This window comes from Phasianus colchicus, chromosome 2 (assembly GCF_987193195.1).
Source record: "Phasianus colchicus chromosome 2, bPhaCol1.hap1.1, whole genome shotgun sequence".
NCBI classification, from domain to species: Eukaryota; Metazoa; Chordata; class Aves; order Galliformes; family Phasianidae; genus Phasianus; species Phasianus colchicus.
In genome coordinates this window covers 101,829,576-101,844,150 of record NC_143437.1, presented here as the reverse complement: position 1 = coordinate 101,844,150, position 14,575 = coordinate 101,829,576, and the positions used below count along the sequence as shown (strand labels likewise).

Here is a 14,575-nt window from a genome sequence, read left to right as displayed (position 1 = left end):
CCATGAAAACCTAATGAGGTTCAATAAGGCCAAGTGCAGGGTGCTGCACTTGGGTCGGGGCAATCCCAGGTATTCATACAGACTGGGGGAAGATCTCCTGAAGAGCAGCACTGTGGAGAAGGACTTGGGGGTTCTGGTAGACGAGAAGCTGGACGTGAGCCAGCAGTGTGCGCTTGCAGCCTGGAAGGGCAACTGTGTTCTGGGCTGCATTAAAAAAGGGGTGGCCAGCAGGGAGAGGGAGGTGATTGTCCCCCTCTACTCGGCTCTGTGAGGCCCCATCTGCAGTACTGCATCCAGGCCTGGGGCCCCCAGTACAGGAAGGACGTGGAGCCCTTGGTGCGGGTCCAGAGGAGGGCCACTAAGATGATCAGAGGGCTGGAGCACCTCTCCTATGAGGAAAGGTTGAGGGAACTGGGATTGTTTAGCTTGGAGAAGAGAAGGCTCTGGGGAGACCTCATTGTGGCCTTCCAATACTTGAAGGGAGCGTATAAACAGGAGGGGGAATGGCTGTTTACAAGGGTGGATAGTAATAGGACAAGGGCAAATGGTCTTAAGCTGAGACAGGGGAGGTTTAGGTTAGATATTAGGAGGAAGTTTTTCACCCAGAGGGTGGTGACACACTAGAACAGGTTGCCCAAGGAGGTTGTGGATGCCCCATCCCTGCAGGCATTCAAGGCCAGGCTGGATGTGGCTCTGGGCAGCCTGGTCTGGTGGTTGGAGACCCTGCACATAGCAGGGGTTTGAAACTAGATGATCATTGTGGTCCTTTTCAACTCAGGCCATTCTGTGATTCTTTGATTCTGTAATCTTCTTTAAGGTGAATGAGAACTACCAGCTTTCTATTCTGTCAGTATTAGAACACCTGATAACTAGCATCTGTGATGCTTTAGAAGGTCTTTGATCTTCAAATCTTCATGGTAGGAACCCAATGGGGTGTTTTAAATCGAAATATGTGAAAAGCAGGCTGCAGTACTCCATTTACTGTAATACTTCTTTCCCACATGCCATGTCCAGTTAATTATTCATACAGGAGCTGTTATCAATGCCTGTAATTATGCAAATGAATCCTTTGAGTGAAATGTTGGCATTTGGCATTGTTTTAATCAGTTCTGATAATTTTAAGCATGTGTTGAAAAATCTTGTTCAAGTCAGAATCAAAACTAAGAATATAAAACTTTCCCATATGTGCAGTATTTCTAAATTGTTTTATTATTTTCTTTTCTGGCCAACCAAAATGTTATCTGTTTTAACTACTCATAGCATCATGCATTATCTGCCATTTATTTATTCATAATGATTACTTAAACACTGTTAAGATGATTCTTGTACCACCTAAAGCACAGCTCTATATTCCTTTGCATTTGATGGTATAGTCAGCAGTTTTTGCTGGTGTTACTAAGATGAGGGCTTTGTCTCTACTTTTGTTATAGCAATACGAAAAACAGGTTCTCTGTTTTGTTCAAGGTTTTTCACTACATCTGTCCTCATTGTGTCTCTGTGTATATTATTTTTAAAATCCATGAAAACCCTTATAATCCATTCTAGCACTTTATTCAACCAATTCCCCTGTTAAAGCTTAGTTCATCTGTATCTATACATAAGGTTAATATAATTCTAATTCAAGGATGTTTTTTAAAGTAACAATTTTTGAAACCTGATACATTATTCTGGATCCTTATCCAGAAAACAGGACATTAAAAAAAAACCAAAAAAACAGCATCTCTTGGAGAGTGTAATGTCTTCAGTGCATTCCAGGAAACTTTGGATGTAAGTTTTGAGATTGTTTATGGATCATTTTCTGCCTTTCACCCCATGACTTAGGTATGTTCTCCAGCTGATACCATCGCTTCTAATTAGACGCAGATGGCTGTTCAGTGAAGGGGGAAAAAAGTGTTTAAGAATTTGAACCCTGTGAAGAGGTAACATTTATATCTTTTGGTGTCCTGACTTTAGAAGGTGTGTCACAGTTCACTGAAATGAGAGTGATGTGGTGTTTTGCCATTCTATTGTAGGGAAAGTTAAAAAGTGAAATAATTCAATAAACAGAATAGTGAAATGGTTCTGATTATTTTCCCAAGAGAGACTGCTTAAGAATCCTTTAATACAGGTCAGACTGAGAAATGCATTTACATTTGCTCAATGACTGAAAATGGACAATCCCCATAGCAGGAAATAATCCCTGCTCTCTGAAGATTTTTCAGGCCTGGGTTTGTTTCAATAGTTGAACCAAAATTTTATTCACTATGTAGGTTATTTCTGGGGAAAAAAATGATTAATATATTTTTTTATTTCTTAATTACAATTTCTACTTTGGGGTATAGGCCTTAAATTTAATTTTGATACCACAAAGCTTGCCAAAAATGGTGCAGATCCTAATGCAGTCAGTCCAGAGTTTAACGGTAATTTGGTTTTTATTTCACTGTCATCTGCAGTCATAAGGCTGAGGAACTATCAGCAATGCACAGCAGAATTCCAGATTCAGAAAATATTCAGATTTGAAACTGCAGCCTCTGCTTGCTGTGGTTTTAGGAGTCTCCTTTTCTTTAAGGAGAAACATGGGTGTTTCAGGGAAACGTAGAAGAGAGTAAGGCAGGAAATGCAGGTGGCCTCAATCTTACGTAGTTACCTTCATTAATGAATTACTCATAGCTGTAGTGCATAATGTTACATCTCTTACCAAGATCTGGAAAAGGGCTTTTAGCTTTGAGAAGAGAGCAAGGGCTAAGTGGTAGCAGTGTTGTGGATCCAGGATGCATGAGGGACTCACATTTCTTGTTGGATAAAGGAATTCTTCTTACCTCCCTTTGATGCAGCATGGGACTATTCTTTTGCTTTAGGCTGGACATACTTTTTTCTAAAGTTTAAATGCTATGTTTTGGGAATAATACAGCAGTTAAAATCTTATTTACTACAGCTCTCAAATTAGTAGCAAGGTCAGGTGGCTGCCTAGATGCTAAATTAACCTCTGTTGGGCTAAACCATACAATAGACTCTACTGAAGTTCTCTAGGATTGCTGCTGTAGTGCTTCTGTTTTTGTTTGGTTTATTTAGTGGTTGTTTTTTACTTTTGAGAATAAAACTTTTCAGACATATTACCTCTGAGACTCCACTAACTACTGTTTGAATAATTGAGAGAAACTTAATCCTGCAGTTAATCATAAAGAAACTACGTTTCATATTCCTGAACGCACATCAATATATATTAAACATATCGTATTTAAATCTGCTTATGTGTAGGGCGTGGTTCAAATTCAGTTGCTATCTTTCAATAGAAATGATGTTATAAAGCCATGGGTAGTTTCATCTGTAATGAGAGATCAGCTTTGTAACAGTAATGTGTTGGTATCTATTTCAGTTATAATGCAAAACTCCAACAACAATAAAGTCATCACAGAATTTTTGGCGTGTTGCCATACCTGCTCTGCTCTGTAGTTCAGCCAGGTGACTGTGAATGAAACCTACAGCATTTTCAGCAGGAGAGCTAGAAAGGAAATTGCTGTCTTGATTGTAGGGAATAAATCTGTCCTTTTTAAAACAATTTAGCAGTAGGAAAGGTATAAATCATAATTTAAAGTGGTTAATTTGACAGAAATGTGTTTCTTCCCCAAAGATAGACAATTTGCACTCTTTCTTGCTTTCATATTGTTACTTAAAATGTCAGCAAGTGATAAAGAAATCTGCTGTATTTCAAGAAAGTACGAAGTGAAATTAGACTTTCTCTCTTTAGCTTTGAGTTTAATACAACCAGATTTTTACATGTTTTCTTCCCCCCACCTCTTATTGCCCGTCATGACAGCCTATGGTACAGGACATTGTTTTGGCCAGTTTGGGTCAGCTGTCCTGGTTCTGTCCCCTCCCAGCTCCTTGTGCCACTCATCTCCTCACTGGCAGGGTGCTGTGAGAAGCTGGAATGTCCTTGGCTTTGTGCAGCACTGCTCAACAACAGCTAAACCACCAGTGTGCTATCGTCACTGTTTTCATTAAAAATGCATCATACAAGCCTCTTCAAAGAAAATTTAACTTTATCCCAGCCAAAACCATGACAGAATCTAAGGTATAATTTTGAAAACTTCTTACGATCTGTCATTTTTGAAGAGTACAAGTTAAAGATGGAACAATGTTATGTTTGCCTAAGTGGGTCGTTTACTCCTTAAAATAAGAAGGATGCTGGTCAAGTGTTATTATATCATCTGGACCTGCTTACTTCAGGTGGTTATTCTAGATACTAAATTTAACGTTTCCGTGAATAAATGAAGATACAAACCTACACTTTCCTGTATAACTCTATTAGTATAGTATCAGCTCAAATATATCTAGGAGCAAAGAGAAAACCCCAGTTATACTAAATGTCATCCAAATGCCATGACGGTAGCTAGTACCATTATGTAGGAAATGCAGTCTTGTTATTTTAGTATTACTTGAACGACTTACCCTTATTTGAACATTTCAGTCTTTTTCTATATCAGTTCTAAATATAATTTGGGGATGGATTTTCTAGAGAAATTAGGGCTGATCTAACAAACCAAAAATTTTATCGTGCTTTCAGCAAAGTGTTGAGTGCTTCAGCAAATGTCACCCATTGATCTGTTCAGTTACACCTTGCTGTATGTGGCTGTAAGGTACAAATCCCATATTGTTATATGTGTTACTGTATAGCTGCCTATCCAATTACCTTCTTAGCTGCTCACTTGTTCTGCTTCCCCTCTCTTAGTTCCATGCTGTATTCCTTGCCATTTTCTCCCACTTCTAAAATAATTCTTTTTACTCCCTGTCTGTGGAATAACACGGGTTGTCTTCCTTGGCCAGCTGTCTTTGCTCCAAGCTTCGGCTCTCCTTTATTTTCTCTCAGCCTCTGTTTCTCTACTTCTATCTGTTTAAACTTCCCAAACTTCTGAAGTGCTGTTTTCAATAGGTGTGACTGTTAGACTTACCTACTATGGTGCAATGTTTTATTTATCGTACACCTATTGAATCCGTCCCTATTGAATGGCATCCAATATTTTTTGTTCATTTCAATGCTCATACAATTGCCACTATCCTTTCTTTGCATCTTATTGTCATGCTAGATGTAACCAGTCTTGAAGATGTGCAGCATTTTAGTTTTCTTCCATTGTCAACCTGTGCCAATACGAGTTGTTGAAGTGTGCTTTTTACTGAAGTTGCTTTTTGTTGCTTCATTCAGTCCCATGCTTTAGTTTTTCAAGACTGAACTTTCACCATGTGAAATTGGAAGCTGTTAGATCTGGCCAAACTCGGAAAGATCTTGATACTAATGTGCTTTGCAGTACAGAACTACCTTAGGGAGCAACGCCCTGTGTGTGTGTTTTTCCTGGATGGACTCATACATCACATGCATCAAGGCTGATGGTGCAGGATAATTCAAATACCAGTAAAAAACATTTACCCTTGTAAAACTGGGTGATATTTCAGACCATACGTGAAATAAGTATTCCTAAGGGAAACACTCAAGGTAGACATCTGGAGGAGTACCACCTGCCAGGCAAAGCAAGGAAAACAGACTTCTGGGGGCATGAAAGTGGGATTTGTTAGATCTGGACTGATTTTTTGCAACCTAGCTCAGCAAGTTAGCCAGATAATGGAAATTGTAAGCTTTTCATTGTGTTATTTGGACACATGATACTGGTATGATAAACCCATCCTAATGCTCATGCTCAGTGTGGAGTCCTTTCATGTTTCAGTGCACGCCTCATGGCATACTTCTTCCTGAAGATTGAAAGTATCCGGAAGACAAGAAGTTTAACAATCAGCTTCCCATTTGTTCAGACCTTTTTGCTTTCGCTCCTTGAAGTAACTGCATGATGGAAATGTAGACCTGCTCCTATACATTGGTGGTTCTCTAGCCACTTCTCTCACATGTTCTGTTTGTTTTATTTTGTGTTTTGTTATTTTTGTTATAAAAACATTGAAAATTCTTATAAAATTCACTTTCTGCAGTTATTCAGCTTGACAGTAAAGTGCAGTCATTCAGATACATAAAAATCCATTTATGATGGGTATTAAATTTGGTTTATATATGTGAAAATGATAATGGAATTAAACATTGGCATAGAACTTCACAGTAAAACACTGCTTAAAGTTGCTTGCTTTGCCTAAGTTAAAAGCAACCAGCACAACTTTGTCTCTGCACTTGTGCTGTTATCTCATTATACTCAGTAACAGCTGCTCTCACCAGAGGGAAGCAAGACTGGGAATGCAAAATGAAAAGAAGTATCTCAGAAATTTAGGAAGTTCAACGTACTCTTATATGTTTTGAATCAGAATTGTTTTTAGTATATGTTACGTTAGTCCATTCTGTCAGACTACACCAGAGTACTGTTTTAATTATACTACAGCTTCCTTTCGACAACAGATTAGATGTTAAATAAAGTGTCCCAGCAATAAGTATATAGATAGCAAAGGAAATCGGTAGTTTAATTTACAAACGAAGGTCTTGTTGTTTTTCTAATAAAGAAAATAATGCCAATGACCACTACAGTGTCTTGAGTAAATGGTAATTTATTTGTAGAGGATACCTTTACAAAAAGTAATTACTCCAATAAACACTAATGAGCGGTATGTTTATCTTAAAAGTTGCATGAACAGTTCCTGAGGGTACCAGGGCCAGATGAAGGTCTAAGGGTTAATCTAAAACACAATGCTTTAAAACCTGGTTCCTGGTGTCAGTAGGAGTTCTTCAGTATTTATTGAACATTCTTTCACGGTTTCCATCCCATTTCATTGGCATTTTATCGCTCGCTGATACAAATTATCCAGGGTTCAGCAATCAAATGAAAGATTGGGTGAAGCATTCAGGCTTCAAGCAATATATCTTTAGGAGATGTATTTTCTAAAAGATTTTCCCATCTTAGACCCACAAACCAGAAAGCTCCATTTTTAAGCTTACAATTCTCTTTAAACATTTTGAGATGGCATCATCCAGTGGTAACAAATTACTGTGTTTTGCTGTAAGAACAAAACCAATCACGTGGATTATTTGATTTACAGAATTTGACTTCTGACTATGCAGCCCTGTTTAGCAAGTAATCCTCCTAGATAATTTAGTCATGGGGCGGCTTTCTGTCCATCACCACGTGAAGGCTAAGATTAAACTTTCCATTGACTGCTCTGTCTAACCACCAGTTACAAAGTCCCAGTTGCTGCTTCTTCCCCCCAGTGTTTGTATAGGTTGTGTTGGAAAAGTCTAAAACGCTTGCTCCAGTGTATTATGTTCACTTATGGTCTCTGAGAATGGAAGGCACCTAAGGTGACCCTGAGCTAGCCCTCCTGAGCTATTTGCTTGGTCACAGTGATGCCATGTACCTTCCCTTTCCTAAGCTTTGGTATCATTACTGACCTGTCAATTTCTTCTCCTGGTTTGCTTTCTTTCCTTTTGATACTTTCTTGTAATTTTACTGCATGTTCGTGTGTTGAAACTTTTCTCCTCGCTGATATCACTAAGCAGTATGGGGACATCATCCAACTGAAAGGAGCCATGTGAGAGAGGAAGAGGTGAACCCCTTTCCAGCTCTGAGCTCAGTTTCCAGTCACATACTTCTCCTGTAAAAGATTCAGTTCTGAAAATTCTTGGCCACATTCTAAGTCCATTAGAGTTTGTCTTTAGATATCCTGGTGCTGCCTTCTAGAGTAAATGACCGGTGAAGGGGAAGATAGAGGACTGCAGGGGCATTTTTCTTTGCTTTCCCTCATGGCACCTCTTCACACAGATGCTGATTCAGTGGCCCTTTCCTCTGTGCTGACACTATCAATATTACAAGGTTGCATACAGTATTTTCCTCCTGGAACCTCACTATTCCTCTTTTCTGTTACAGCTCCCTGTTGTAGATCACAACTGTGAAAAGCCAGCTACCAAATGCAGAAGCACATGTGGGCTACATTGTCAGTCCATATGAAAATCCTCCTAGGTTAATCTTCCTCTTAGGCAATAAGCAGCTCCTTGGTTTTATTCAAGACAGGTATAATCACAATCTTACAACTTCTTATGGGTCTCACTGGCAATAGCATTGTGGCCTATTGGTTCCACAGTCAGTGGCATCATGTCATTATGACTGCAGTGTGTCCCCAGAAGTCAAGAAAAAGTAAAACCCACGTTGTTCTGTTTTCAAGGGATCATTGGTCTCCTGTTCATAGAAACATTTGTGTCTGGGATTTCTCAACTCATCCCTTCCATGCAGGGCAGATGGAGGTGTTTTCATTTCTACTGCCAGACTTGCAGTAGAATATTATAGAAAAAAGCATTGTGCTGTTTTCAGAACTTGATGTAAAAAGTGCTGCTCTGTCTTCTGTTTTCCCATGCAGTTATCATCCTTTCTATGATTAATTTATTAAATACAAGCAAAGTGAAGAAAGAAGAAAACTTTTTTTTTTCCTTTCATTTTGGGATTTGAGGCAAGACAGCAACATGAGTCTTAGGTGGAACGCTCTCTGGATCAAGGAGGTTTTCAGACCCAAGCAAAATGGGTTAGAATGGTTATTTCATTTGTTATTTTAATTATGATTTCTGATTGGCTTGTTCTGTTTCTTCATAAAGCAAGATTTTTATTTTTTTTTTTACAAGCTATGTGGAGCATCCCATGCTTATACTAGGTCAGTAATGTGGTTAGTCTTTTGTCTTGGCACAAGAAATGCTACATATATTTGTGTTAGGGACAAAAAACTTGGGGAGTTCGTGTGGACTGTTTTTTGGTTTTTTTTTTCCTTTTTGCTTCATAATTTTTTCTTCATGGCTTCATAATTTTTATGATGCTTTATCTTTTTCCCTTTCTTAGAAAAACAGAATAAAAGTGTATTTTGCCTCATTGTTCCTGAGCAATTCCCAGACCTCAAATATGAGTGGATCCTGAGACAGACTTAGAGTCACTCTCTGACAGTCAGATGAGTTCTGCATACGTAGCTGCAGTGCTGTCATCTTCTGTGAGCAAGGTAGCTGGGCGCTTGGATGTACAAGCATTCCATTCTGAGATTAGGGAGGTGCACAAACATGCACAGAGTGTGTGAACTTTAATAGTAGCACTGGAAAATCTTGCCTCCAGTATCTTTTGGAATCATTGAAGGAAAAGAGAATCTGTGATTTTTGAATAATTATTAATTTCGGGAATCTACAATATAAAGGTTGCTCATGTAACTGATGTGCTTTTTTTTGCCTAAGAATTTCCCAGGCATACGTAGCAGAAAAACAAACAAAATTTTTTGTTATTTTGCTAAAAAACTGAAATCCTCTTCCCCAGCAAGATTAACTTGTCAACTAATCTCAGAGCAAACACTTTATTTTAATCTATCATTGTTTTCTGACACTGGGTTTAGCAGAGGTCAGAAAAAGAGATTCATTAAAGTGATTGTGCATTTGTTTTTCCAAAAGGACATCAGAAGATTGATGTTTTGCCAAAGAAAATAAAGAAATACAGTATTTCTTTTAATACACTTCAGCTAAGTAAAGTCTTGCAATCACATGCTTTGGCCCAGCTGGGGTGTTTGTGGCATAAGGTACAAGTCATATAATTTCTACTATCTGAAAAGAGCTTAAATGAGCTTTATTTCAGCCACACCATTTGTTCCACACCTGAGGTGAAGTAATTCACTCTCTGGTCCCTCCTCTGATGTACAGCCATCACAAAGCTGTCTGCCAGTGTGTTTGTGCAAGTCTGTTTGCTTATATAAAGAACCAATTTAAGCTCCTCCACCCAAGAAATTCATGTTGATTTTGGATAATCCCTGGACGATATTATTCCATAAAATAAATAAATAAATCTTTCAGATGTATGACACGGCCCAGCTCCACATATTTTGGACGGTTATAAGCACATCATTTGTACTGAGGAAACACAAATTGCCATGAGACGTGGGCAGTTTTATGTTTGTCCAGAAGTAAAATAAAATATGAATTTCAGTATAGAGTTATGTGACACTGGAGTTCACCTGACAAGAGTGCTGGGTCTATTGGGATGACAGTTACATCTCCAGACCCTGTGTTGCATGCTCATCCAAGGTGGATTTTCTGGAAGCAAAACCAATGCAATTTGGTTTGGCAACAAACCAGTGTTACAGAAGAGAAGGAAAAGTTGTATTAAACTTCTAGAACAATTCTATTGAGTCAGCACTGGCTGCTAGGATTCACTTTCAGTATGTTCGAGTCCTAAACTCAAGCCTGAGCAAATGACAGGAGGAAAAAGCCCTTATTCCCTGTTTTTAATCCTGCATGCACAGCCCTTACCCTTCCTTCACATTCTTAACTTGGCAACAAAACTGGTTCTCAGTAGGCACAGCACTAATGAAATCAATAATAATTCTGAGTATGTTAACTTGAATTCTACACTGCTATTTTAGTGGGTAAGTAAATATTGAATTAAATATCTAATGTCTTAAGAAACTATTTAATTAATTAACTGTTAGACAAATAACCTTGATTTGGAAAGCATTGAGGCTGTGCGAGGCTGTATTTGCTGTATTGTTCATTGACATCATTGCAGTAACTTTCAGCATTTTGCTTGTAGCAGATATTGAGTTTTTGCTGAGAAAAGCAGCCATTAACCTGGACATCCATAATTTTCAGCCATGTGTATTGACAATGGTATTATAAAATTGCTTCAAAATCATAAGTTTGTATGAAGAATACAAATAGAATTTGTGTTCTTTCCTGCTTGGTCTCTGTAGTCTTATGAACCTGGAGAGGTTGTCTAGAAGATTTCTACTCCTACTTTACTCCTTTTCCCTTTCTCTAACCTAGAAGAAGCAGAAATTCTTGTTAAATCCCCTTTTTTTCAAGAACAAAAGCTATGAAGGGAATGTCCAACATTAAAAGACTTTCTGATAAATCATTGAAGATGGCAGTGCCTGAGAAATGAAGTATGGGAATGGTAAATTAGGTTAAAAGAGGAAAATTGGCCTCTTCAACCCAACACGTGACAGTGCAGTTATGCTCAATGTAACATACTCTGTCACTTGTTCCTGCATCCAGTGGGTCACTATATTTCCAGTATTCTGTGTATTATGTGTTTTACATATACCCTTAATTAGACTTGCAGTGTAGACAGCCCACTCCTGCATGAGGTTAAGCTACTGTATAAATAAATAAAAAGTAGCTCTCACTAAAAATAGAAACTATGATTGAAAACAATGTGTTGGCCTTAGGGTTTCGGGAAACAGAACAAGCTTCTTGTTTCACATTACTTGTAGAAAGCCTAATAGGTAATATATTACTTCTAATCCAATGTTACATTCCTTAAGTGTGTTTTGGTCTTTTTCATTCAGAGTAAACTACTATAAATTATGTTGGGTTGCGATGATAAGTAGTTTTAGTAGAAATACTAGTTCAGCTGAAGAAAAATGTTCTTGTTGTTGCCTCTGGTAATATTTTAAGCTCAGGAAAAAGGCATCATAACACATTCTAAAACAATTATTTTGCTTCAAAACATTATGTATTATACAGATCATCGAAGAGGCAATTTAGCGCCAACTCATGCTACCAATTACTACTGTTGTGGCCAAAATTCCCGTAACTCATTTGTATTAGCAATATTTATCATTTGGGATTACAGATTTACTACACAGAGATTAAAGGACCTGTAAATCATCGTAATTTGATAATGGGTAGTTAGAAAGGTGTCTATTACCACTTCCTCTTCGCAGGTACAAAACCAGCTACATCTGAAGTGGGCCTACTCTGCGAGCTAGCTTTCTCTTACAAGTTCCTTCATGCTTTCTGCCTCTCGTTTTTCATTCTTGTTTCTTCTTGCATTCTTTTCCATACAGCAGCCCAGCTTAAACTGGAGTGGTGTATCCTTAGCACACCTTTTAGTTTAGCAGGTGGAGTACTTTTCTAGCAGGTTAAAGTTCTGTGAGTCCTCCTACAGTTAGAACTTCAGTGCCATGTCACCCACATCATGAGCCAGTGCTAACGAAGCCCTAATTGCTGCAAATTGTTACAGTCTGGATTATCCCAGTCTTGTTGGCTGGCCAGGAAGCAAGTGGTGAAGTTCTCATTGTCAGTGATTGCCCAAGCTCCTTTGGGAGGTCCCGGACAGAACAGGAATGAAATCATACAATGATCTGGAAACCTGGAGCTCGCACCTGATGCTCTTTGTAGCTTGATCAGTAATGATAAAAACCTGCCTAAATCTGTGTCATTTGTGTAAGTGCTGGTGCTCCATGTTAGTGTATATGCATTCCATACTTTTCCTTACCCTATGGGATTATTTTTTTCTGTGCATTTATTAAGACAAGAGACTTTAGGTATCTGACTGTCCTCAGCACGTGGTAACATTGCTGATCATTTGTCTTGAGTGAAGGATCTCCTGTTCCTGAGCATTGTTGTATCAGGTCCTGAACTTGCAATATAAAGTTGGGTTAATTCAAGCTGAACCATTATTGTGAGTTTGGCCTTGTACCAAACAAATACTATACTAGATGATGAGCCATCTAGCTCCATGATTTGCTCTGTCCTTCTCTAGTTGGCTAGTTGTATATACCTGCACACTTAACGATGGTCTGCCATTTACCAACTCTGCTAACTTAATTTTTTTTTAAATTAAAAATTATATTTCAGAATTTTCCAAAAAAAGTAGACAAAACTGAAATAGTTGAAACTTTTGTTAAAATAAAGGGCTTGTTTTCTTCTCTTATGTTTCAGACACAGACATTAAGGAGCTGGAGGATGTGTTCGGACTTAATGGACAAGTAGAACATAAGCTGAACTTCCTTAAAAAGAACGTATCTAAAGATATAAAGCTGGTACTGATTGCTCATTCTATTGGTTGCTACATCACACTGGAGATGATGAAGCGAGCATCAGAACTTCAGGTACATCAACCTTGAAGCATGGGAGTTTCATTATTAGCAAAACAATGTACATGGTTAGCCTGTGGATATTGCCAGGACTTTCCCGTGGAAGCTGTATTCTTGTATAGGGAAGCTTTCAATCCTAGTTCTCATTAAAATGAAATAAAAACATTAATGGCTAAGCCAAATAAAATATAATTAAATAGTTTACTGTAAAATTAAGTTCTTATTCTAAATCTGGACCTCAAAATGCCCACGTAATACAAATGATTATTAATGCTGATAAATATGTTTAAGGCTTTCTTGTTGTCTTATCATCTTTACATAATCACAGAATCATGGAATGGCCTGAGTTGAAAAGGAGCACAATGCTCATCTAGTTTCAACTCCCCTGCTATGTGCAGGGTCGCCAACCACCAGACCAGGCTGCCCAGAGCCACATCCAGCCTGGTCTTGAATGCCTCCAGGGATGGGGCATCCACAACCTCCTTGGGCAACCTGTTCCAGTGTGTCACCACCCTCTGTGTGAAATAATATGTAAATTGATGCTAGATATAAGGTAATTAAATTATGTTGCAACATCAAAAATTAAAACTGGTTATGATTTTAATAAGAGCTTCTCAAGGATCAAAGATCAAAAGAAAAGCAGATTGCTAACTCTAGGTGGAAAATTATATGGAAAATAATAAAATAAACTGTGATGAGAACTGCTCTAAAAGGCATTGTTTTTAAATTTGGATACATATCAGTGCTTTTGCAGCACAGTCCTGGTTTGTGTAAGACGAATTGGAGGTGTAACTGCATATTCTTACCTTTGTTATCTGAACAGTTTTTTTCCTCACTGTGAAGCAGCAGGAAACATGAGGAAGGACACTGTCAGCTTGGGAGACAGAACTGTTAGCGCTCGCTGATAACTCACTCTGCCAGTGGATGGTCAATGAAGAATGCTGAATTTGTTCTTAAATATTCACTCTTGCTAAATCATTGCCTCTTCTTTTACGTTATAAGCACTTCAGTGGAAGGGAGTGCAGTGTTAGCATAAAGCCTGTGTTTGCATGCATGAGTATATATGCATGAGTAGGTTCTTCCACATCTTCGTAACCATTTCTACTGCACATCTAACTTATTTTTCCCTTTAAAGAAAACGGCAACTAAAAAAGTGAAACATTAAGTTAATCTTATATGTTAACCTTCTGTATGTCCCCAAGCATATTTTGCTTTGTGATTATAAACAAGGAGGTTTTTTTTTTTTTTGAGATAACTTTCATTACTGTTTTATCTTTTCAGGAGGGAGTATTTTAGAAAATATATGTAGTAATTTGTCCAAAAATACCAACTTTTCTTTGGTCAGCATCTGTACAGTGCTTATTGCACAAATGGTTTTACCTGGTTTCAATTGAACTGTGAATTGTTGAGTAATTTTTTTACACTTGACCCATTGGATGTTGGCAGCGTGTTACTTATCAGTGTTTAGCATTGTAGGTATCTCTGGGACGCATTTAGACTTCATGGTGCACTGTGTGCATGAAATTATACGATAAACCACATTTAAGATGCATTTAACAATAGAAAATATTTGTACAAGCCAAAGTGTTGTGCAACCTTTGTCCCTTTGCCAAAAATAAGTTAACTGTTAGGTTTTATAACGTGTGAAGTGTGATAATAAGAAACTTGTGTTTCCATCTCTCCCTTTGTTTTTACTGGAATATTTGATTCCCACAAGATTTTGAGCACATATGTGTATTTTAGTAGCTAGATCATTTGATTTTATTTTTGTGTAGTT

The 14,575-nt window shown here is 38.0% G+C and overlaps 1 protein-coding gene across 2 annotated transcripts in view; it reads left to right on the top strand.

The window, feature by feature from the left end:
* LDAH (lipid droplet associated hydrolase) overlaps positions 1-14,575 on the top strand; it is a 109,187-nt gene that overhangs the window by 37,075 nt on the left and 57,537 nt on the right. For both annotated transcript variants that reach the window (XM_031595902.2, XM_031595903.2), the window contains one exon: positions 12,644-12,813. In XM_031595902.2, the coding sequence (XP_031451762.1) occupies positions 12,644-12,813 (170 nt within the window). The remainder of the gene's footprint in view (positions 1-12,643; positions 12,814-14,575) is intronic.